The sequence below is a fragment of the Geotrypetes seraphini genome, chromosome 15, assembly GCF_902459505.1.
Source record: "Geotrypetes seraphini chromosome 15, aGeoSer1.1, whole genome shotgun sequence".
Taxonomy (NCBI): Eukaryota; Metazoa; Chordata; class Amphibia; order Gymnophiona; family Dermophiidae; genus Geotrypetes; species Geotrypetes seraphini.
In genome coordinates, this window is record NC_047098.1 from 43,911,963 (window position 1) to 43,937,429 (window position 25,467).

At 46.7% G+C, this 25,467-nt stretch overlaps 1 protein-coding gene across 1 annotated transcript in view; it reads left to right on the forward strand.

Moving 5' to 3' along the window:
• Window positions 1-25,467, forward strand: part of RPS6KB1 (ribosomal protein S6 kinase B1) — a 142,766-nt gene that overhangs the window by 56,941 nt on the left and 60,358 nt on the right. Inside the window, exon 7 of the mRNA XM_033921296.1 lies at window positions 8,986-9,086. Coding sequence (XP_033777187.1) covers window positions 8,986-9,086 — 101 coding nt within the window. The remainder of the gene's footprint in view (window positions 1-8,985; window positions 9,087-25,467) is intronic.

Below are 25,467 nucleotides of genomic sequence, written 5' to 3' on the forward strand. Positions count from 1 at the left end.
TCAAGGTGGTGGCAGCCTCCTTTGTGGTGCGTGCCTGTCACACAAGTTTGCACAAGGTACCTTCTGCGGAAGTAGATATCTGTCCCCAGCTTGTGATGGATTTCGTGGATTATGTGGTGGGCGCCCTTTATGATCTCATTCGAGTTCTTCCCAGGTGTATGCGCACTTTGGATCCATTATTGGCCTGGGGCCACTCACTCCAAGGCCACTTTAAGCAGAATTCCTTTCAAGGGTCAGCTGGTGTTGCTGATCACCATCCTAAATCTCTTCCTGGGAATAAAGAATGACACGGGGGTGAAAAATTTGTCCCCGTTTCCGTCCCGTCCCTGCAAACTTGGTCCCCGTCCCCGCAAACCATCTGATCCCATCCACACAAGCCTCTAATAGTTTTATACTGAACACAGCTACAATGCTACTTTATTCTAAAGCAAAAAAAGAAAAGAAATACAAATTGTTCTACCTTTGTTGTCTGGTTTCTGCTTTCCTCATCTTCTCGTCATTCTCTTCCTACCATCCATTGTATGCTTCTCTATGCCTCTTCCTTATGGCATCTGCTCTATTTCTATGCCTCTACCAGAAACTGTCTGCCTCTCCCTTCCATCTCTCCCTCTCCCCCCTCCATTGGACTGGCACCCATCTTCTTCCCTCCGCTGCCCCCCATGAGCTGGCATCTCTGTGTTCGTCCCTTCCATCTCTCACTTCCTCCCCAGATGATTTTTAGCATCTCTCTCCTCCTTTCCTCCCTTCAGTTCTGGTATCTCACCCCCCTCCCCCAATGCTATGGTATCTCTCTCTCTCCTCTTCCTTCCCCTTCCTTTTCTGCTCTTCCTTCTCAATTTGTTTTCTACTTCTTGTCTACTTACTTTCCAGTCCTCAATTTCCCTTTCATTGTGTCTACCTACAGCTTGCCACCTCTTTCCCTCACCCCTTCCAGTATCTCACTAAATTTATCCTCTTACCCCAATCCAGCATGTGCTCTTTTTCTTTATCCTCTCCTTCCATCCAGTATGTGCTCACTCTCTCCTCTTCCAGATTATCCCAGGACAAGCAGGCAGCATATTCCCACACATGGGTAATGTCACCGACGGAGCCCCGCAGCGGACAGCCTCGAAAGCAACTTGCTTGAAGATCTCGAGCTTTCGAGTGCTGAGGCGCGCATGCCTTCCTGCCTGAACTAGGGGGCGCATCTCCTGTAAGGATCCTCAGTTTGTTTTTTCCGCAGAGCCAGGAAGACACGTTTTCCTTAGCTTCGCAGCGAAATTTCTGCCTTCTCTTCACCACGGCTGCTTCTTTTTCTTTTAAAAGTTCGGTCGCTGTGCTCAATAGTTTTCTTTCTTTTATAAAAAAAAAAAAAAAACAAACCTACTAATATTTTTGTGTGTTTTTGTGCAGCCGGTGAGCCTTGGGCCTAGGCCCAACAGCTCACTTTGTTCGGCACGGAATTTATTTTTTCTATGTCCCGGCCTCTTACCGGATTTAAACGTTGTTATTCATGCGGCAGGACGATTTCTATCACCGACCCTCATAGTCGGTGTATGGTCTGTTTGGGTCACACTCATCGTCCAGAGGACTGTGATCGCTGTCTGACCCTTCAGCCTCGGGCTTTTCGCCGCCGCTGTGACAGGTTTCTTCAGCTATTCAACATTGGAGCCTGAAAAAGCCTCGGCCTTGACTGTCTCAATACCGGCGGGACCTAAGGCCTCGTCTTCTGGAACAACCTCGGCCTCAACCCCTGCCTCGGCCTCGAAGACCTCCGGGTCCTCGGCCTCGAAGGCCCCGGTGCTCTCGTCCTCGAAGTCTGCTTCTGGGGGTAAGTCTCCTGCTTCCTTTCCAGGTACCATGTCCAAGAAGCCGCCTGAGTATCTCTCGATGCTACCTTCTTCAAAGCGTGCCTCCAAGTCTCGGGAATACTCTAAATCGAGGTCGCCCTCCTTGGAGCGCACGGCAGCACCTGTACCACAGAATCCTTTGGTCTCGGTGCCAATGTTTGAAGATGTGCTGAAGTCCATCTTGACTACACAGATTTCTTCTATAGTGGCTCAGTTGGTGCCTTCTTCGACCTTGCCTCGAGTAGACCAGCCTGAGCAGCAGACTGAGACCCTGCTACACCGTCCACGGGGCAGGTCTCGTAAGAGTCTCTTCATCGGATTCATCACCGGATCTTTCTTCGAGATCCTCTTTGCCTCGTCAAAAACAGAGGTCGAGGCCATCGAGACACCTTCCTTCTAAGTCGGGGACCGGAGGTTTCTTCGAGGCACTGTCCTCACTCTGACCCAAAGCTTCCCTCTTCTATCTCTTCAAGACATTCGAGGTCGAGGACTCCTCCCTCGAGGTCTTTACTTCGAGATGTTTCTCCTCTACCTTCGAGACATTCCACTCCTCGGACTCCGAGAACATCTCCATCGAGGAGCCTGAAAAGGAAACACTCTTTTACTCCGCCACAAACTGGTAGTGGGGCTTCTTCGGTGACAGTACGGGTGGAATCGGAGTCTGTTTCCCAATATTCACGTGAGGCTTCACCTTCTTATTCTGTAGTTCATCGCTCCAGGTCTGCCTCTCCTGAGGAAGCTTCTTCTTCCAAATCATCTTTCTTTGCCAAGTTTGTCTATGACATGGGGCAAGCTCTCCATTTAGATTTACATTCAGATTCCAAGTATACCCCGGAATATTTGGCAGACATGGAGCTTCCGCATCCTCCTAAAGAGAATTTGAGGCTGTCCATGACACCAGTGCTCAAACAGACCTTCATCCGAAATATGGAGACACCTTATTCAGTTACAGCTATTCCATCAAAGCTGAAATCATGCTACCATACTGTACCCTGTAAGGGATTTGAGAAATCACAACTTTCCCATCAATCGGCGGTGGAATCCTCTCTCAAGAAAGCCCACCCTTCTAAGGTGTCTGCAACTGTCCCTCCTGGCCATGAAGGACGTACTATGGACAAATTTGGTCGTAGACTGTACCAAAATTCTATGATGGCGAACAGGATCTTGAATTACAATTATGTCTTTACATCCTATTTTAATCATTTTTTGAAATTGTTCCCATCCTTTTATCCAGACTTGTCCAAGCACCGTCTGTCTGAGTTTAAACAAATCCTTCAAACTCTTTCCCAGTTGAGGCTTTTTATGTTGCAGACATCTTATGATGCTTTTGAGCTTTCTTCGAGGGTGTTGCTTTTGCTGTCGCTATGCATCGCCTTGCCTGGCTTCGCATAGTAGACATGGATCCTAATTTACAAGACCGCCTTGCCAACTTGCCAAGGGAATGAGTTGTTCGACGACTTCATTGAAGCTGCTACTAAACGACTCTCAGAGCATGAACGCTCTTTTGCGTCGTTGATCATGTCTAAGCCCAAATCACCTACTGCTCGGGCTTATAAACCACCTGCCCGTCGTTATCCCATGAAGACCACTCCAGCCTTTTCTAGACCTCCTCCTCGACGTCCTCAGCAGCAACAACGCTCTCAGAAACCTCAGACCCTGCTGTCACCAAACCGGCTCCGTCTTTTTGACGTTCCGGCCTTGAGCATTCCATCCTTCCTGCAGAATTCACCTCTACCCATTGGAGGTCGTCTTTCCCTGTTTTCATCTCATTGGGAAACTATTACATCGGACCTCTGGGTGCTGACAACTGTCCACGAGAGATACTCTGTGCGCTTGCTTCAGGTGCCCCCAGATCACCCTCCAAGAGAGTGTCATTCCAGTCCCTCTCAACTCCCCCTTCTTCTTCAAGAGGCTCAAGCTCTCCTTCGCCTCCTAGCGGTGGAGGAGATTCCTGCTTCTCAACACAATCTAGGGTTCTACTCCAAGTATTTCCTGGTACCCAAGAAGACGGGGGATTTGCGACCCATTCTGGATCTTCAAGCCCTCAACAAATTTCTAGTCAAAGAGAAGTTTTGCATGCTCTCACTTCCGACCCTCATGGATCAGGGGGATTGGATGTGCTCACTGGATCTCAAAGAGGCTTATACTCATATCCCTGTGCACCCCACTTTTCGCAAATATCTCAGATTCAAGGTGGGGAGCCTTCACCTTCAATACAGGGTTCTCCCCTTCAGCTTGGCAGCCTCTCCCAGGGTATTCACCAAATGTCTCGTCGTAGTGGCTGCAGCCCTGCGCTCTCAAGGGCTTCAGGTGTTTCCTTATCTGGACGATTGGCTGAAAGAGTGGTTGATCGCTGGAATAGTCTTCCACTACAGGTGATTGAGGCCAGCAGCGTGCCTGATTAAGGCCAAATGGGATCGGCACGTGGGATCTATTCACAGGGCAAAGGTAGGGGAGGGCCATTAGGGTGGGCAGACTAGATGGGCCGTGGCCCTTATCTGCCGTCTATTTCTATGTTTCTATGTTTCTATCAAAGCACCATCTCTTCAAGGAGTTGTGACAGCGACCCTTCAGACTATTTCTTTTCTTCAGAGTCTGGGGTTCCAATTCAACTTTCCCAAATCTCAGTTAGTTCCAACTCAGTCACTCCAGTTTATTGGCGCGATTCTGGATTCTGTCAACATGCGGGCGTTCCTTCCTCTGGATCGTCAGGAAACCCTCTTTCGACTCTGCCGGCTCGTGTCTTCCCTTTCGACACTTTCCGCCCGTCAGATGATGGTTCTGCTCGGTCACCACGGCATCCACGGTTCATGTGACCCCCCTGGCCAGACTTCACCTACACATTCCTCAGTAGACCCTAGCGTCTCAATGGCAACAAGCTTTGGACCCACCTTCACGTTATATAATGGTGACTCCTTTGTTAAAGAAGTCTCTCCGCTGGTGGATGCTCTCTTCCAATCTTTCCAGAGGTTTGCGGTTTCACAACATTCCTCATCAGAAAGTACTCACGACGGATTCGTCCACCTACGCATGGGGAGCCCACGTAGATGGTCTCCGTACTCAAGGGTTGTGGACGTCAATAGATTGTCGGTATCATATCAATCTGTTGGAACTCAGAGTGATTTTCCTTGCCCTCAAAGCTTTTCTTCATCTTCTTCACGACCAGGTGGTACTGGTTCGGACAGACAATCAAGTGGCCATGTATTATGTCAACAAATAGGGAGGGACGGGATCTCACTCTCTTTGTCAGGAAGCTCTCAGGTTGTGGCATTGGGCGATTTCTCACAACATCTTTCTCAGAGTTGTGTACATACAGGGTCAACAGAACTGTCTAGCAGACAAATGGAGCCATCTGCTACAACCTCACAAGTGGACACTCAATTCTCCCACGCTTCATCAGGTGTTTCTTCGCTGGGGGACCCCTCAGAAAGACCTTTTTGTGTCGCCCAGCAACTTCAAGCTACCTCTGTTCTGCTCCTGCATTTTCTCGCCTCTTCGTACCTTTCTATGTAACAGACTCTTCTCAATTTTCTCGGTCTGTTCAAGATGTTTTTCTTGCTTCCAGGAAACCGTCCATTCGTCAATGTTATGGCCAAAAGTGGACTAGATTTTCTTCCTGGTGTTCCACTCGTCAGCTTCTTCCACGTTCATCCTTTTTGGCGTCAGTCTGGGACTATTTGCTTCACTTGTCCCAGTCGGGCCTTCAATCTACTTCTATTCGAGTTCATCTCAGTGCTATTGCTGCTTTTCATCAGCCTCTGGATGGGAAACCTCTCTCTGCACATCCCATGGTTTCTCGATTTATGGAGGGGCTTTTTAATCTTCATCCACCTATTAAACCGCCTCCTGTGGTTTGGGATCTTAATGTTGTTCTGGCTCAATTGATGAAACCTCCCTTTGAACCTCTTGACAAGGCTCATCTCAAGTATCTCACTTGGAAAGCTGTATTCCTGATCGCACTCACTTCTGCTCAACACTCTGGTAAAAAAAAAAAAATGTTTTTTTTAGTCCCCACATGTTGAGAAAAGTGAGATCCTGCTTCCAACAACAACATTTAGCTGTCCTTGTACGATCAATCATTCTTTCCAGACTGGACTACTGCAACTCCATCTATCTAAGTCTAACCAAGAAAGACATCAGCAGATCCAGAATACTGCAGCTAGGTTGATCTTCGCAAAAAGTAAATTTGATCATGTTTCCTGCTTCTGTCAAAACTTCACTGGCCTCCAGTAATTTCTAGGGTTCACCTTAAGTGTGCTTGCCTAACATTCAAGATCTTGCATGGCATTCTACCTCCTCTAATTCCACTATCTTGGAATTCTACAAGACCTGACACTACCAGATTATCCAAAAACTTAAACTATCTTTCCCCTCGCTAAAAGGCATTATCTATGCTGGTAAATTAGGGAAATCTCTTTTCTTCAAAATCACTGAGCTTTGGAATAACCTTCCTGTCCTGCTGCGGAATCTGGGCTCCTTCCAATTATTCCGAAAGCATCTGAAAACTTGGCTGTTCTCAAAAATGTAAATCTCGCTACCCTCTTTATAATCACTAACTCTTATGTTTTTTGTTCCTTATATTAAAGTTTCTGTAAACTGTGCCGAGTTCCATCTCTATGGAGAGGATGCGGTATATAAACTTAAGGTTTAGTTTAGTTTTAGTTTACAGACACTCCACTATTTACCCTCCTCCTTTGAGGAAAATGGCCATGACTGCCCTCTGTTTTCTGTCTGATAACCAATTGCTAATTCACAACATTGCCTCCTATCCCATGACTCTTTAATTTTCTCAAGAGCCTCTCATGAGGAACTTTGTCAGAAGCTTTCTAAAAATCTAGATATTACATCAACCAACTCACTTTTATCCCTATGTTTGCTCACACCGTCAAAGAAGTCGAGCAAATTGATGAGGCAAGACCTCCTTTGGCTGAACCCATGCTGACTCTGACCCATTAAATAATGTTTGTATACATATTCCACAATTTGATTTTTGAAATTGTTTCCACTATTTTGCCTGATACTGAAGTCAGGCTTAGCAATCTCAAATTTTGCAGATTGCCCCTGGAACCCTTTTTATTGGTATAGCATTGGCCACACTCCAATCTTCAGATACTACAGACTATTTTAGCGAGAGGTTAATGATCACTAACAGCAGATCAGCAATTTCATGTTTTGAGGTTTTTTAGAATCCTGGGAAGTATACCATCCGGTCCAGGTGATTCATCAATCTTTAACTTGTCGATTTGGCTTAGTCCGCCTTCCAGGTTCATCAAAATTTCTTTCAGTTCCTTCACATCTTCACCCTTGAAAACCATTAACAATTTAGGTAGATCTCTTCCATAAAGATCAAATCAAAGAATTCATTCAGTCTGTCCGCTATGGCCTTTCACTTGATTATGGAAAATCTCCCTGAGTTCCCCTTTTGCTCCTTGATATCCAATGGTCCCACAGATTCCCTCAAAAGTTTTCTGCTTCTGATTACCTAAAACAAATGTTACTATGAGTTTTTGCCTCTTTGGCAAGTTTCTCTTCATATTCTTCTTGGCTTTCTTTATCAACGCTTTGAATCTAACTTGGCAGTGCATATGTCTGTTGTTGTTTTCTTCATTTGGATTCTTCTTTTCATTCTTTTAAAGGATTTTTTTTTTTGGCTCTAATAGCCTTTCACTTCACATTTTAACCATGCTGGCTCTTGTATTCCACATATTAGCAAGGGTGGATAGAAGAAAAAACATCTGGTCTGAGCTTCCACGATGGAATTTTTAAATAGCATCCATGCCTGGTTTACAGTCCTAACCTTTGACACCGACCCTTTTAACCATTTTCCTTATTTTATTGTAAATTCTTTTTGAAAATTAAATGCCGCTACAGTAGATTTCTTTAGTGACATCACTCCAGATATCAGCTCAAATTTAATCACATTATGGTCATTGTTTCTCAGCTGACCCAACACAGTTATCTCCCATACTATGCTCTGTATTCCACTAAGGACCAAGTCTAAAATAGCTCACCCTCTTGTCAGTTCCTGGACCAGTTGCTCCAAGAAGCAGTCATTTATGACTTCTAGGAATGTTACCTCCCTAGAACTCCCTGACAATCTACCTCATAAACTGAGCAAAGCTTCAGTCTAGGGTGGCATTAATGGTAATCTGCAATACATATGCTGATAGGATTTTTCATGGCTGTGAGAACTACTACCCTCTGCCTTCAACTATTGTTTTCCTCTTACCTGTTCTGAGAATATGGTACAGTCCATTTTTTCTCTGTGCTCTGAAGGGGCAGGGTATGCCCATTTGAGCATGTACATGTAACCGTATTCTGTTAAAATAGGCCAGGTCTTAAATGATGTTACCGCCAAAAGTCCCCAAGGCCGTCACTGGGACTTGCATGCTGCTTTTTCTTTTGGAACTAATCAGTACCAGTATCTTCATATTTTGAAGATAAAACCTTTTTTTTGTTGAAATTGGCACAACAATTTCACTTGATTAAAAATACAAAGCAATTTTTAAAAAAATTTCCTGACCTATGATTGTGATTGGATGCACTTTCATTGAGAATCTAACATGGTTCTTTAAAGAGGTATCTGAGGTCTTTCCTCTTAAGTGCATCATTGTGTACCATGTTTGCACATGTTTTTAATGCAGCAAATAATTTTCTTTGTATATACACTTAATTGCAGGGTTTCTCTGTTCTTTGTTTATAGCTTGGCAGTCCCTTGAAACACAAGTTTTCTGAAAGTTTCAAGGGACTAGATAAGCCGTAAACGAAGAACAGGGAAACCCAGCAAATCAAATAGATTTTATGTGAATGTGTTTCAGATTATATAGTGAAAATGAAGACATTAATCACTTAAAAATGGCTAGTTGTTTGTCATGTGCATGTTGAACTTTTTAATATTAAAAATCCAAAAAGCCATATAATACATTTTTACTTTAAAATAGCAATAATCTGGCTCCCTCAGGATAGTATTTTATAAAGTTCAGCAACTTCAGATAGGGTTAGGTATTTCCTGTAGTTAATTGGCCTGTTAGTTGACTTAGGGATTTACTCTTGGGTCCTGCACTCACCTTGGCACTAACTAAATGCTACTGCTAAGTAGTGGTTAAGACGTTCTGTACAGCTTTGACTTAACAATGTCAAATAATTTGTTTTTCAGCTTTTACTTAGCTGAAATCTCTATGGCTCTGGGGCATTTACATCAGAAAGGGATCATCTACCGGGATCTGAAACCAGAAAACATCATGCTGAATCATCAAGGTGGCAAACCAGTAAATACTATATAAATCCTATCCTTAACATTTCCCAGTGTTCCTGGCTAAAACTATTTATGAAAATTTCAGACTTGTTTTTTGATTAGATGATTTCTTGCAAAATGATTAGATGATTTCTTGCAAAATGTATTTGGCACATCCTGATTTTAGAGTTGAAATTATTTCGCCATGAAGGCCTTAATTTTCCCTTGTGTCTATTCTGTTGCAGAGGGGAGAGGAAAACAATGAATGACTAAAGACCAACAGTACATACATTTTCAAGACAGTAAAAATTGTAGCCAAAAGAGCCCTTTGGAAGAACATATTGTAGCAAAGGCTGAAAGCAGAAAAAAATTGAGATTTCTATATACCTGCAGTCAGCATACATAAAATATTCAGATCTTATGCCTAACAAATCTGCTTTAGAATGGCTAGATAGGCAGTATTTTTTCTTGTGCTGTAGATTACTGATTTGAAAGATTTTCCAAGCAATCAGAAAGTAAAATTCTGATGGACTTCATATCATTAACTTAGAAGAAGCTTGAGCAAGCAGGAAAAACATATTTGACTAGTTCTACACCCCAGCTTTATGCATGTTGTAGCCTGATATTAAGAGGAGTCATTGAAGATGGAAGCATTATACAGAATGTTAAATTTGAAAGAACTCTCATATCCAGGAAGCCCACTTTAAGCAAGCTTGCTAAGATGACAGGAACTATGAAATAGACTTGCCCTGATGAACAGTCAGATGAAAAAGGAAGTTAAAGAGATGCATATGTGCCTTAGTGAAAAGCAATGTGGAGATGGTGGATAAAATTGGAGATATGGAGAATGGGGCATGGTGCCAGAATCTGTGCTTTTCTGGTATTCCAGAGTAGCCAGACTACTTTGACTGCAGGGAGGTGGTGGTTCAAGTCCCTCAGGATATATTGAGCTCTGGGGACTTGAGTCAGTCTAACAGTATTAAGGCATGTGGGAGGGGATGGTGGAGTTCACAGATTGTTGAGATAACCCTGAAGTAACCTGCCAAGAGATTTGACTTGTGTCCATGATTGCTGCTAAAGCTAGACCTCTGGGTTCCCTCTTGTGGAAGAACAAGTTAGAAGTATATGTTATTTCTGGTGGATTCTGTGCAGCTGCACAATGAAGAGTTTGAACAGAATTCCTCACTCCTGCTGAATATGAGGAATTTTACACTTGCTGTGCAGAATTCTGTGCAGGCAACAAAATAGGCTGCTTTCCCCGATTTCTGTCCCTCTTCCCTGCAGAGATCATGCAGGAAGAGGAAGTGAATAGCTGCACACCAAACCACTTCCTCCACCTATGTCATAAGAGCATAAGAAGCGTCTTTTCTAGATCGGACCTTCGGTCCATCTAGTCCGGCGATCCGCACACGTGGAGGCCCTACCAGGTGTACACCTGGCGTAATTTTTAGTCACCCATATCCTTCAATACCTCTCGTAAGGAGATGTGCATCTAGTTTGCTTTTGAATCCTAGGACAGTCGATTCCGCAATAACCTCCTCTGGGAGAGCATTCCAGGTGTCAACCACTCTCTGAGTGAAGCAGAACTTCCTGATATTAGTCCTGAACTTGTCCCCCTTAGCTTCATAAGCACTTAAGCATTGCCTCCGCTGGGTCAGACCAGAGGTCCATCATGCCCAGCAGTCCACACACGCGGAGGCCCATCAGTCCAGGACCTATGTAGTAGTTCATTCCGTGTCCTCTTGTCCGTGTCAAATTGAACAATGTAAATAGTTTTTTCTGCTCTATTTTGTCGATTCCTAGACCTGAGTATATGGAGGCCCACATGGTTCATAACAAAAAATTTTATTTCTATCCTACAAAACTTTCAGTTTGATGCGGGTAACAAACAATAAAGAAGACTGTACATCAACAGTGAATTATAAAAGAAAAACTCCACAATCAAACAATATTAAAACACTCAAATATTTCTTAAATATATTTTAACAATTTCCTAAAATGTAAATAGGAGGTGGACAGTAAAAAAGGATATGTCTGAATCCCCTATAGCTGCCTGATAAGAAAGCAGTCTTATCGTGACGCTTTTTATAAATGCATCCAGTGACAGATGGAAATACAAAAAGCAAACATATTTTGTAAAGAATGATTTAATTTGTTTAAGAGGAAATTATCCATTAAATATCCTGGTAATAGGCCATGAATGGCCTTAAAACAATCTCTATGACATACAAGCCTTATCCTGTCCTACCCTTGATTCCCCACCATCTGCAGATGATCTGGCTGAATTTTTCAACAACAAACTCATCAATTTGAGATCCAAACTAGCGGGCTCCTCAACCAACCTTTTGGACTACCCAGTTGCCCAACACAAAGATGACCCTAGGGTAGACATGGCCTGGAATAACTTCACTACACTATCTTGGCAGCAATTCTCCAAACATTACGCAAAATACGCCGTTTCCTACTACATATTAGATTGCTGCCCCCCAAACATTATGAAAGTCGCTCCAATCTCTTTCAAAGCCAAGCTATACAATTGGCTTTCCTCTCTCTTACTAACCGGTACTTTCCCTGAGGATCTAGGCCAGATTTTGATCACCCTAATCGTAAAAAACCCTAGAGAATCTACCAAACTGACATCTAATTACAGACCAATTGCGAGCACTCCCCTATTCGTCAAGCTAATGGAAGGACTGGTCAACCAGGATCTAGTATTGTATCTGGACAAATTTAGCATACTGCATGACTATCAGTATGCTTTTCGTTCCGGATTCAGCACCGAAACTTTCATGGCATCACTTCCAGACTTCCTCCATACCTTATTCAGCCAGGGTACAAGTGCTCTTATCCTGCAACTAGACCTAAGTAGTGCCTTCGATCTAGTTGACCATGCTATTCTGATTGCCTGTCTGGAATCAATTGGTTTTTCAGGTAACGTATTAAAATGGTTTTGGGGTTTTTTGAGCAAACGGTCATATCAAGTCTACAGTGACAATAAAATATCCTTTAGTTGGGTTAACTCTTGCGGAGTCCCGCAGGATTCTCCTCTTTCCCCCACATTGTTCAACATCTACCTTGCCTCATTGGGGAACCTACTACATAGCTTAATGGTTAAATTTTATATCTATGCTGACGATATCACCATTGTTATTCCCCTTACTTCTCTGACCTCCGAGATAAAGATTCATCTATCATCCATTCTAAATGAAATCGAACGATGATGACCAAATTCAAATTGAATCTCAACACCGACAAAACTAAATTTTTCCTGGCAAGCCCTAATGACAAAATCAAAGACTCCTTGATCTCCCTGAATGGTCGGGACTTCCCTATTGACCACTCCATTAAAATCCTGGGAGTCACCTTGGACCGCCACCTCACTCTAAATGCATACACAGACTTACTAGTTAAAAAATGCTTTTCGGTTCTATGGAAACTCAGAACCATCAGAAAATACTTTGATGCACTATCCTTCCGCTTACTGGTTCAATCATCCATCCTGAGCTTGCTCGATTATTGCAATATTATTTACTTGGGTTCCTTCAAAAAAAACATTCTAAGATTCAGAGTTATTCAAAATTCGGCAGTTTGACTGATCTTTAGGCTGAAAAAATGGGAACACATAAGCCCCTACTATCAAAGACTCCATTGGCTGCCCCTAGAGGCGCGAATCCTGTTTAAGTTCGCTTGTCTATGTTATAAATCAATATTTGGTCTGGCTCCCACTTACCTGGGTTCCCACTTCAATCTGGCAAATTATCTTAGGCCCACAAGAAGAATTCATCTGTTCACTTATCCAACAATAAAAGCCTGTCACTACAAAAGATTCTTGGACAGAACTCTTGCCTTCCAGGCAGGCAAATGGAACGAATGGCTTAGTAACATTTTCGCACACTCTTCATCCTACTTCAATTTTAGAAAACTATTAAAAACAAGTCTGTTCAATCGATTTGTTAACTAAGAATCTACTCACCACTTCTTATTCAATCCTGTAACCCTATGAACCTTTTAGCTTTCATATTCTTTATTATGTAAGATTGTATTGCTAACTTTGATTGTAACCTCTTCACTGATTGTCCAGCGCCTCTTGCTGTAAACCGCCTCGAACTTATATGGCTTTGGCGGTATATAAGAATAAAATTATTATTATTAAAACAAAAACAACCTAGCTCAAAAACAATATGTGCCTTAAGGCGTTATGTGGTCTGTTTGCCTCAAATTGAAGATTAAACATACTGCTGTATTTTGAAGTATGTGGAGCCTGTGGAGTTGCTTGTGACAGCTTGCTAGTAAAGCTATTACTATAGTCTATAATCGACAAGACTCTAATGACTGCTAAAGGAGGACAAAGCCATCGCCGATAAACTGAACACATTTTTTGCGTCTGTATTTACCAAAGAGGACATACACAACATACGGGAACCCGACAGGCTATACACTGGAGGCGAAGACGGGAAACTGACAAGGTTGACAGTTAGTCTAGAAGACGTATGCAGGCAGATTGATAGGCTTAAGAGCGACAAATCCCCAGGACCGGATGGCATCCATCCGAGGGTCATTAAGGAACTGAAAGGGACTATAGCTGAACTGCTTCAACTAATAGCCAATCTGTCGATTAGATCGGGAAGGATTCCGGAAGACTGGAAGTTGCGAATGTTACGCCGATCTTCAAAAAAGGTTCGAGAGGAGATCCGGGAAACTACAGACTGGTGAATCTGACTTCGGTACCGGGAAAGATGATAGAGGTGCTGATAAAAGACCGCATCATTGATCACCTTGACGGATACAAACTGATAAGGACCAGTCAGCACAGCTTCAGCAAAGGACGATCTTGTTTGACAAACTTGCTGCACTTTTTCGAGGGGGTAAACAAGCAGATAGACAAGGGAGACCCGGTTGACATTGTATATCTAGATTTTCAGAAGGTATTCGACAAGGTTCCGCACCAGCTTTTATCCAATAAATACTCTATTGCCCTTTATATGTATTCCTGAATTTTATTATCTGGGGTGTGTATTTATAGTTAAGATTATAAATGTTTACAGTAAGACTCAAAATTCAGAGTCTGCATTATACTGTAGTGTGTATTGTAATCAAGATTTAATGGTAGATGCTTGTAAATATCCATTGTTGATAGAATATATGGTGTCTAGAAAGTTGACTTTTTTTCCTGTAGATTAGTCAATTTTGAATCTGATTGCAGGATGGAATATGTTTAAAATAAGGATGAATTGTTGAAAGATATTTCTAGCTCCACTGGTGTTCACCTTCCAACATCTACATAATCTGAAGCAAACTCCCAACAGAAGCTCAAAAAGAAGAGTTGTGCACATTCTTGCAATATACCAGGCTGAAAATTATGCCACCACATTTGATTTAGTTACTTTATATGCCACTTAATACAGCCAAAGTTTTAAAGTTTACAATAAATAAATAAAAATACTAATACAGAGGTGTGTCCTAGAAGGTGTGGCTCACTGGTAGAACTGCAGCCTTTGCACCCAAAGGTTGTAAGATCAAATCCCAGTGCTGTTTCTTGTGATCCTGGGCTAGAGAATGACACGGGGAAAAAAATCTGTCTCCGTCACTGCACCGTTCCCGGCCCACCATCCTCTGCACCGCCCCGTCACCGCCGTTCCCTTCACCGCCCCGTCACCATCACCCCTTTCACCGCCCCGTCACCACCACTGCCATCCCATTCACCGCCCCGTCACTGTCCCCGCTGCATCCATATAAGCCTTAGTACTGTAATATTTAGCTTATTCCTTTCTTATAAATCAAAGTTCCTGCTGCTGAACTAGAGAAAGAGATGTTCAGCTGGCAGGGCTTTGTTTATAAATTTTTATCAACACAACTAATATACTACTTTATCCTAATGCAAAAAATAAATAAATAAATATAATTTTTTTTTTCCTACCTTTGTTGTTGGTTTCTGGTTTCCACATCTTCTCATTCAATTCCTTCCATCCACTGTGTGTCTTCTCTCTGCGTCTTCCATTTGCTGTTACTGTGCCTCTCCCTTCACCCCCTCCCACAATTGGTCTAGCACCCATCTTCTTCCCTCCACTCCCCCATAGTCTGGCATCTGTCTTCTTCCCTTCCAGCGTCTTCTCCCCACTCTGCCTTCTACATTTCCCTTCAGGGTCTGTTCCTCTCTACCCTCTTTCAATGTCTGTTCTATTCCTTTCCACCACCACACTTCCCTCCCTCCTTTACCATCTGTTCCTTTCTACCACCCTTCTTTCATATCTTCTATCAGTCCTCCACCATCACTAGCAGACTCTATTCTCCCTTACCATGAGCAAATAGAACTTCTGAAAATTGTATTGCTGAGGCATTATTTCTAGTACGCCTTTTTTTCCAGATGGATAATGACATTAATTTTATAATTCTTACTGTCTGCTCTGATTTCATTCACAATTTGGTTTGTGTTTTGTACCTGAGGATTCCATGAGGCATTTAACCTTTTCCTGTCTCTTCTGTGATTTCAAGTTGATTCCTTCAATAATGGAGTCTCAAGGCAATAGCAGTTTTCTATTTTGGGCTCTTTTGACATTGTTTAAGGGATTTCTTGTACGTTTGGTGCTGGTCTTCTTTGATGAGGTCACTTCAGAATCTATTTCCAAGGAAGAAAATCTTTTTCCCTATCACCCCCTCCTTCCTTGTGTGAGCCGGAACACGCGGTCCCCGCAGCCCCCACCCGGACGCCGGATCGATCGTTTAACCAGCATCCTCTCTCCAGCTCTCCTTAGTTTGCCGGCTTTCTTTTTCGGCGACTGGCACGCTTTCAAAGAGTCGCGCACACGCGGCTGCTCAAAGTTCAATCTTCTGCTCTGCTGCAACTTCCTGTTTCCGGTTGGGTCAGAGCTGAAGATTGAATACTGAGCAGCCGCGCATGCGCGGCTCTTTTGAAAGCGTTCCGGTCACCAAAAAAGAAAGCCGGCAAACTAAGGTGAGGTGGAGAGAGGAAAGCTGGTTAAATGATCGAGCCGGCGTGCGGGTGGGGGCTGCGGGAACCGCACAATCCTTTATGCCTCACTGCGGTGACAAGACCATTCACCGCTCCACGGGGCAGTGATGGCCTTGTCCCCGTCCCCGCAGAGGCTGCTAATTTTCATTCCCCGTTTTTGGCGGGCTACCCGCGGCTAAACGCGGTAGCCGCAGGTAAACCACCACCGTGTCATTCTCTACCCTGGGCAAGTCACTTAATCCTCCAGTGCCTACCGCTTTAAATGTCAGATTTGAATGAAAAAGGCGGTATGCAAGTCACCATTTTCTTCCCTAGAAACCCATATCAAATATCTAAAAAAAAAGACATTATTCACTTGCTAAAAGTTTTAGCCAGCATTCAACCCTTAGTTCTGTATTGCTTGATAGACCGGTATAGTTCCTTACGGATGGGTATTATACCTCACTGCTACCAGCAGGTGGAGACTGAGATCAAACTTGTATATCAGTATAGTATCCACTCTACTAATCCAGTCTTCCTCAGTCTCCGCTAGCAGGTGGTAGGCTAATTTCGGCTCCCCTCTTAGCACTGTTGGATTTTTGTGTTTCGACTCCTGATTCCCCTTTTTGTGCTGGATAGAGCTTGGGCGGGTCCTGTTTGGGGATCCATCCGACCTCGGGGGTGTTAAACCCAGCAGGTCTCGTGCTGGGTCCCTCCCCACACCTTCCACCTCACTACATTTTTGTAGAGGGGCCTCAGCCAGCAGCCTGGCCCCCTGGTTGGTCAGCCCTCCAGCTTTGATAGCCGTGGAGCCTGTTCTATTTAAAAAAAAATTAATCCTGAGGTGTGCCAGTCTAAAGGGCTAATTTCCCTTTATAACTGCCTTTTTCTATGTGTTTCTCAACTAACCGGCACTTTTCTTACAGCAAGGGCGCTTTTCCAGCACAATGAGCACTTTTAAAGGGAAAAAGTGCTCCAGACGCGAGGTACTCACAGCCAGCCTATGCAAGCGTTGTGCAGGCTGGAGCAGTGGGGAGGCCTCATTGGCAGTGGATGCCGGCGGCCAGGGCACCCCGCCGCATGTACCTCGTGAGTCGGGTTCGGATCGCGGGGAAGCCCAGGCTTCCCCACCCGCCAACGGTCAGGGAGAAAAGGATTCTTTTGCCGCCGGAACAGCTGGGGATTCTCTTTTCGTCTCGGTCGGTTCCTCAGCCTCAGCATCAGGAAAGTCCCAGGCTTTTTAGATGTGACAGACCACAGGAGCTCTGATTTTGTTGGTTGTGGGTCTGATTTTGGTGGTAACCTCCTCCTTCATTTCAGTTATCTCTGGTGACCTTCCCCCTGTTCTGGAAATACAGGGGCAAGGTATGGCAAGGTCCCCTGCTGGTGCAGGGAGTCCCTTGGGACAGCCGGAGAGAGGTTTCCCCCTGAATTTTTGTTAGCACTTTGCAAATCTTATGTGCTGGTGGCAGGAGATTCCATGTCCACTCCAGGGGTCTCGGGGGGGGGGGGGGGGGGGGGGGGGGGTCCTTCAACATCTTCCCCGGCGCAGCCCCACACAGCAGCGGTTTTGCCCCCCTCTATTCCTCTCTCATCCAAAAACCTGAGGGTCTCTTGGGATGAGGATTTTTATTCAGAGGAGCAAGATTTAATTGATGAGGACCTGGACCCTTGGGGAGAATTCCAGGATCCTCTTGGGGGGCCTGATTCTGCAAGCAAGGAGTTTTCTAGGGAGCGGGTTGTCTTGAAGCCTGTTCCTTCCGTTCTGCCAAAGGTAGTTTCTCCTTTTCATGTCAATCAATTTGTAGTCCTCCCGGTGTTGGGTAGTCGGGAGGGCTGTTCTGAGCAGAGACAGCTGCGCAAGTTGGATGTCAGTCGGGTCCTTCACTCTTATGTGCAGAGAACCCAGGAGATCAGAAGCGGGTCCTCGTAAGGGGGATGGCACTTATAACGCTACTATTGCTCACTGGATCAAGGAGACTATTGCTTCTTCTTATTTTCTGAAGAAGAAACCTGTTTCAGAATTTCTCAAGGCTCATTCCACTAAGGATCAGGCAGCTTCTTGGGCTGAGTCTTCTCTAGTGCCTCCAATGGATATCTGCAAGGCTGCAGTCTGTTCTTCTCTGCATTCCTTTGTCCATCACTACCGTGTTGATGCTCAAGCGCATCGGGATGCAATGTTCGGTGAATGTGTTCTGGTGTCGGCCCTTCAGGGGTCCCACCCTTGATTGGTACTGCTTTGGTGTGTCCCATCTGTAAGGAATTATACCGGTCTATCAAGCGATACAGAAGGAAAAAATACCGTATTTTTTGCTTCATAAGACGCACTTTTTTCCCATCCAAAATTTGCGTCTTATGAAGCAAAGGTAACTTTTTTAAAAACACCCCCACCCACCCCATTATATCTTTTCAAAATGTCCCATTCATTGGGGGTACGCGGGCTGACTGTCACCCGCCTGCCTGCTGCTCCTGCTCACTGCCGCTGCTTCCTGCTGGCCGCCATTGCGCTGCAACTCCAAGAAGGAAAGGGCCAGCGTGCTGACATTGGGAGAAGGCTTGTGTGCCAGCGACATGCAATCGCTGCACGCTGGCCATCCCTTACCTTTTTTGAGTTGCGGCGGACCTGGGCCAGAGGAGGAGGAATCGGCGGAGAGTAGGCAGGCTTCAGCGCGGCAGGGACGGAGGAAGGCAGTTTCCGGCGCGGCAGGAAGGACAAAGGGTGGAAGGCAGTGAGGGGGAGGAGGCACGAACTCGGGACATGGGAGGGAGGGAGAACGAAGGACAAAGGCTGGAAGGCAGTGAGGATGCACGAACTCGGGACATTGGGAGGGAGGTAGGTTGAAGAACAAAGGCTGGAAAGCAGTGAGTGGGAGGGGGCACGAATTTGAGACATGGGAGGGAGGGAATAGAAAGGGACAATTGTTGGGCCTGAGTGAAGAAAGAAAGGAAGGAAGGAGACTCATGAAATCACCAGACAACAAAGATAAGAAAAAGGATTTTATTTTCAATTTAGTGATCAAAATGTGTCAGTTTTGATAATTTTTATCTGCTGTGTGTATATGAAAAATGAAAAGAACAGCCTGGCTGGAAGAGGAGACAGGGTGCAGAGTCTGGCAGGGAGTGTGGAGTTGGGTGCAGAGCCTGGCAAGAAGTGTGGAGTTGGATGCAGAGCCTGGCAGGAAGTAAGGGGGGCTGGGTGCAGAGCCTGGTATATATTAGTACACAATTTGGTTCAGAATGGGTTTTTTTCCTTTTCTGGTTTTCCTACTCTAAATCTAGGGTATGTCTTGTGGAGCAAAAAATACTGTAGGTTCTTACCTGCTAATTTTCTTTCTGTTAGCTTGTAGACCGGTATAGTCCCCCCCCCCCCCCTATCTGTCTTGGTGCGGTGATTGTGGGTTTTTGCTTGCATGCAGTTTTTGAATTTTTCTGCGGGTTCTAGTATTTTTCTAGGGCCGGGGAGAAGTAAGAACAGCGGCTGTTGCTCAGCTAGCTGTGGGGATGTTTTATATTCCAGGTTTGTTCTACACATGTTCCAACAGTAGTTTATAAGTATTTGTTGTTTTCTCCACTCCTGTTCGGAGTGTGTTTTACTGTTTTCAGTTAAGAATTTTCCTAGGTTCTGCTTGGCTATTCGGCAGACTGGATTAGTAGAGGGGATGCTAAACTGATATACAAGTTTGATCTCAGTCTCCACCTGCTGGTAGCAATGAGGTATAATACCCATCATAAGAACATAAGAACATAAGCAGTGCCTCCGCTGGGTCAGACCACAGGTCCATCTTGCCCAGCAGTCCGCTCCCGCGGCGGCCCGAACAGGTCACGGCCTGTCTGAGACACCAGAAGGGGCCCCCTTGCCACCTTGGTTTCCCATTGAGTTTTATCTTCCCATCGAAGTCCTAACCCTCCGGTCTTGCACATGCACTACCTGGTTGGGTTTCTATACTTATTACCTGGTTAGCTTTCTATACCTGTGTTACATCCCAGCACCTCTCTCAGTATCCCACGATCCCTTTATCCCTCAGGAATCCGTCCAATCCCTGTTTGAATCCCTGTACCGTACTCTGCCTGATCACTTCCTCCGGTAGCGCATTCCAAGTGTCCACGACCCTTTGGGTGAAAAAAAACTTCCTTGCATTTGTTTTGAACCTATCTCCCTTCAGTTTCTCCGAATGCCCCCTCGTACTTGTTGTCCCCTTCAGTCTGAAGAATCTGTCCCTATCCACCCTCTCTATGCCCCTCATGATCTTGAAGGTCTCTATCATATCTCCCCTGAGCCTCCTTTTTTCCAGAGAGAATAGCCCCAGCCTATCCAACCTCTCGGCGTATGGGCAGTGTTCCAGCCCTCTTACCAGTTTCGTTGCTCTCCTTTGGACTCTCTCAAGCACTGCCATGTCCTTCTTGAGGTACGGCGACCAATATTGAACGCAGTATTCCAGATGTGGACGCACCATAGCTCTATACAATGGCATGATGACTTCCCGCGTCCTGGTTGTTATGCCCCTCTTTATGATGCCCAGCATCCTGTTGGCTTTTTTTGAGGCTGCTGCGCACTGTGCAGATGGCTTCAGTGATGCATCTACCAGCACACCCAAGTCTCTCTCAAGATTGCTGTCTCCCAATAATGCCCCAATCTTGAGAGAGACTTGGGTGTGCTGGTAGATGCATCACTGAAGCCATCTGCACAGTGCGCAGCAGCCTCGAAAAAAGCCAAGTAAGGAACAATACCGGTCTACAAGGTAAGAGAAAGAAAATTAGCAGGTAAGAACCTAATTTCTCCTTTTTCTTGATAAGCCAAGGTTTTAATGCTTTAAGAAAGGCTGAATAGCTATGAATGCTACTTAAGGCAATAAATTCCAAAGTAAAAATCCTGCAAGACCAAAACAAACAAACTCATTTTTTTAGTAGTAAAAATTTAAAATAAGGTGTTTTGGGAGGAGTGCATTGTATTTAAAGACATATACTTTTTTCCAGCTTCTCAAAGATACTCAAAGATATGTCAGAGTTTCCATGTTAAAGGCCTTATAAACACCTTAGCTACTGGTAGCCCCTCATGAACACAGCCCTCTAAAAATTGATCATCTACTACATTCCTTTCCTATTTGTTTGTCTTCAGCAGTCTTCCTCCTGGCCCTTCATCTGTGAATAAAGAACAGAAATATTTGTTAAGCAATTCCGCCTGAATCTTATCAGCTTCTACATACCTCCCCTTTTACCCTGGAGTTTTTGGTTGACGCTTTTATATTTCCTCCTATCACCAACTTTTCTTTTCTTTTTTTTTTTTTTTAAAGAAAAGTGTTCCCTATCCTCCAAGTCACTTAAAATCCTCAATTTCCCCATGAACAAAATAAGAATCTGTATATATGTAAACCACTTTGAATGTGTAAAAGACATTATCCCAGGACAAGCAGGCATGATATTCTCACATGTGGGTGACGTCATCTACGGAGCCCCGATGCGGAAGCATTTTCAAGCAAACTTGATTGAAGATTTAAGTTTGCTCTGCTGCTCCACGCATGCGTGCCTTCCTGCTCCACTAGGGGGTGCATCCCCTCGTGGTCTCCAGTTCAAATTTTTCCGCGAGCCTAGAAGCCGTGTTTTTCAGGCTCTGCCCCAACTGCCTTCTAGCACCGCAATTTTTTCTTGTTTTTTCACGATTAAGTCGCTGTGCGCGAATTCTTTACCTTTCTTACTTGATTCCTGCTTCGTTTTCAACGACCCGGAGGCTTCCGGGTCCCCGTGGCCGCGTGGCAAATCGAGCCGCGGCTACTTTCGATTTAATGTCCCGGCCTCTGACCGGCTTTAAAAAGTGCACCCGGTGCGAGCGGCTTCTTTCTCTCACAGATCCGCATCGCCGGTGCATCCTCTGTCTGGGGGTGGCTCATCCAACCGACTCCTGCCCCCAGTGCGCGATTTTCCAAAACAGGGCCCTCCGCCGAAGAAAAGCCCGCATGGCGGACCTCTTCACCCCGGACCAACCCTCCACCTCGGCCTCGAGGTCGGCCCCGGCCTCGGCCCCGGCCTTGACCTCGGGCCCGGATACCTCGGCATCGCCTCGAGACTCGACTCCGAAGTCCTCGGGACAACAGAAAGCCTCGGCTCCGGGTAAGTCCCCTCTTCCCTCTTCAGGTTCTGTAACAACGAAGAAGCCAGCCTCGGGGACAATGGCGACTCATGGCGGAAGCCCCATGCTTACAGCCCCGTCTAAGCCCTCCAAGCCTTCGGGCCGTGCCTCCACCACACGGGAATACTCTGATACGAGGTCGCCCCCGGTGGAGCGCACCGAGGCAGTGGACATGCCTTCGATGCTGTCCGTGCCCGTCTTCCAGGACCTACTCCGAGCGATGATCACGTCGGAGCTGTCCGCTGCAATGGCCCAGTTTCAATCGGCCTCGACCTCGAATGTGCCAGACCAGCCTGAGCCTCGCACCGAACAACCTCGAGGAAGGGTGCGCAATCCTCGCCGCATCCCATCCTCCTCGGACTCCTCGCCGAGGCACCCGAGACGTTCCCCCTCCGCAGACCGCCGAGGGGCAAAACGTCGGGCTAGAACGACAGAAACCTCGAACCGCCGTACCTCCAAGAAGGCCCGAGGTTCACCAACTCTACGAGGCCGTTCTCCCACACCTCGTACGGGACCACTAAGGGTGGCTGAGTTATCACTCTCCAACCCGCGCATCCTCCGAACTCCCCCTCGGACGTATTCTCCGAGGGAGTCCGGATCGAGGTCACCGATCCGACATCGATCGGTACCCCTAACCCCGGCATCGTCTCCGAGGGGCTCCTCGAGACGCCGAAGATCGACAACCCCGGAACACTCTCACAGTGCTTCCCCAGTCTCGGAGCATGGATCAGAGCATGAACCTCGATACTCGAGGGAAGCCTCCCTATCCTTCTCCACCCGACGAAGGTCTCGTTCCCCGACCCCGCACGGAGCCCCGGGGACATCTCGCCCATCCTTCACTCGCTTTGTCCAAGACATGGGCCACGTATTGGACTTAGACCTCCAGTCCGACTCCAGATACTCTAAGGAGTACCTGGCGGAGCTGGATATGCCATCACTGCCCAGAGAGTCCCTTCGCTTACCACCCAACCCGGTACTCCAACAGGCCTTCTTCAGGAACCTGGAGACCCCCTACATGGTCACGGCCGTACCCTCCAAAATGGAGGCCAAGTACCGCACAGTACCTTACCCGGGATTCGAGCAACCACAGCTCTCCCACCAATCGCTGCTAGTAGAATCCTCCTTGAAAAAGGCTCACCCGTCCCGGGTCTCAGCAGCGGTCCCCCCAGGCCGAGAAGGCCGAACCCTGGATAAGTTCGGCAGGAGACTATACCAAAACGCAATGATGGCCTCTAGGGTGCAAAGCTACACTTTCACCTTCACATCATACCTCAAACACCTCATTGGACTATTGAGAGCCTTTGAGACTGAACTACCGGCCTCCCGGCAAGGAACGTTCGGCCTGCTTTTAGAGTCCCTCTCCAACCTGCGCCTTCATCTATTCCACGCGGCCTACGATGGCTTCGAACTCTCCTCCAGAGAAGCAGCCTTCGCTATCGCCATGCGCCGACTAGCCTGGCTGCGCCTGGTCGACATGGACCCCAACTTACAGGACCGGTTGGCTAACCTCCCCTGCGTGGGAAAGGAATTGTTCGATGACACTATCGAGGCGGCGACAAAACGCCTCTCCGAACATGAACGCTCGTTTGCCTCCCTTGTCCGGCAAAAGCCCAAACCGCCAGCGTCCAGGCCATACAGGGCCCCTCCGCGCCGCTACCCACAAAAGTCCACCCCTGCCTTCTCGCGGCCCCCACCCAGACGTCCGCAAGCCCACCACAGGGCCATGCCCAAGTCCCAACCGCCCGCGACCACCAAACCATCCCCGTCCTTTTGACGGGACACGCGGAAGGGGGCGGGCCCCCTCCGCCATAGTCCCAGGCCGCCTTCCCATCGGGGGTCGACTCAAAGCTTTTTACCCTCACTGGGAACAAATCACGTCGGACGCATGGGTCCTTGGCGTGATCTCATCAGGGTACTCTCTCAACTTTCGGGCCATTCCTCCGGACAACCCCCCAAGGAATTGCCCTCCCAACCGGACTCAGCTACCCCTACTCCTCTCCGAAGCTCGAGACCTGCTTCGCCTGAGAGCAGTGGAGAAGGTTCCCCCCGACCAACGGGGGAAGGGCTTCTACTCCCGCTACTTCCTGGTACCGAAAAAAACGGGAGACCTACGCCCAATACTAGACTTGAGACGCCTCAACAAATTCCTGGTACGGGAAAAGTTTCGGATGCTCTCACTACCAACACTTTACCCCCTGATCGACGAGGGCGACTGGCTCTGCTCCCTCGATCTCAAGGAGGCGTACACACATGTCCCAGTGCACCCCGCTCACCGCAAGTTCTTGCGCTTCCAAGTAGGGGACTGGCACCTACAATACCGAGTCCTCCCCTTCGGACTAGCATCATCACCTCGGGTCTTCACCAAGTGCCTTGTGGTGGTAGCAGCAACCTTACGTTCCCAGGGCCTCCAGGTATTCCCCTACCTGGACGACTGGCTAATCAAAGCCCCATCCAGGGAAGGGGTTATCTCAGCGACCCAACAGACTATTACCTACCTACAAAGTCTGGGGTTCGAAATAAACTTCCCAAAATCTCAACTACGCCCCTCGCAGTCCCTACAGTTCATCGGGGCCACGCTGGACACGGTTCGCCTCCGTTCCTTCCTCCCCCTCCGCGCCTGGAGGCGTTAGTAAGTCTGAGCCGAAGGATCTCTCTGCTGACCTCAGTATCAGCCCGACAGATGATGACTCTTTTGGGCCACATGGCCTCCACCGTCCATGTCACACCCTTCGCCCGCCTCCATCTGAGAATCCCTCAATGGACCCTGGCGTCTCAATGGCGTCAAGACCGGGACCCGATCGACCACTCAGTGACAGTGACTCCTTCATTGCAACGATTGCTCCGCTGGTGGGCCAACTCTTCAAATCTTTCCAAAGGTTTGCTCTTCCTCACCCCACCCCACAGCAAGGTACTCACCACGGACTCGTTGGAGTACGCTTGGGGAGCACATCTGGACGGCCTACGCACCCAAGGAATGTGGTCAACACAAGACCGTCGCTGCCACATCAACGTGCTAGAACTTCGGGCCATCTATCTCGCAGCTGTAGCCTTCCAACATCTGCTCCACGACCGAGTGGTTCTCATCCGAACCGACAACCAGGTAGCAATGTACTACGTAAACAAACAAGGGGGGACAGGGTCTTGGCCCCTTTGTCGGGAAGCCCTGCGCCTCTGGAAATGGGCAATCTCCAACAACACCTTCCTTCGAGCGGTGTACATACAAGGAGAACAAAACTGCCTAGCGGACAAACTCAGCCGCCTCCTCCAGCCACACGAGTGGTCACTACACTCTCAGATCCTGCGAGGAGTGTTCGAACGGTGGGGGACACCT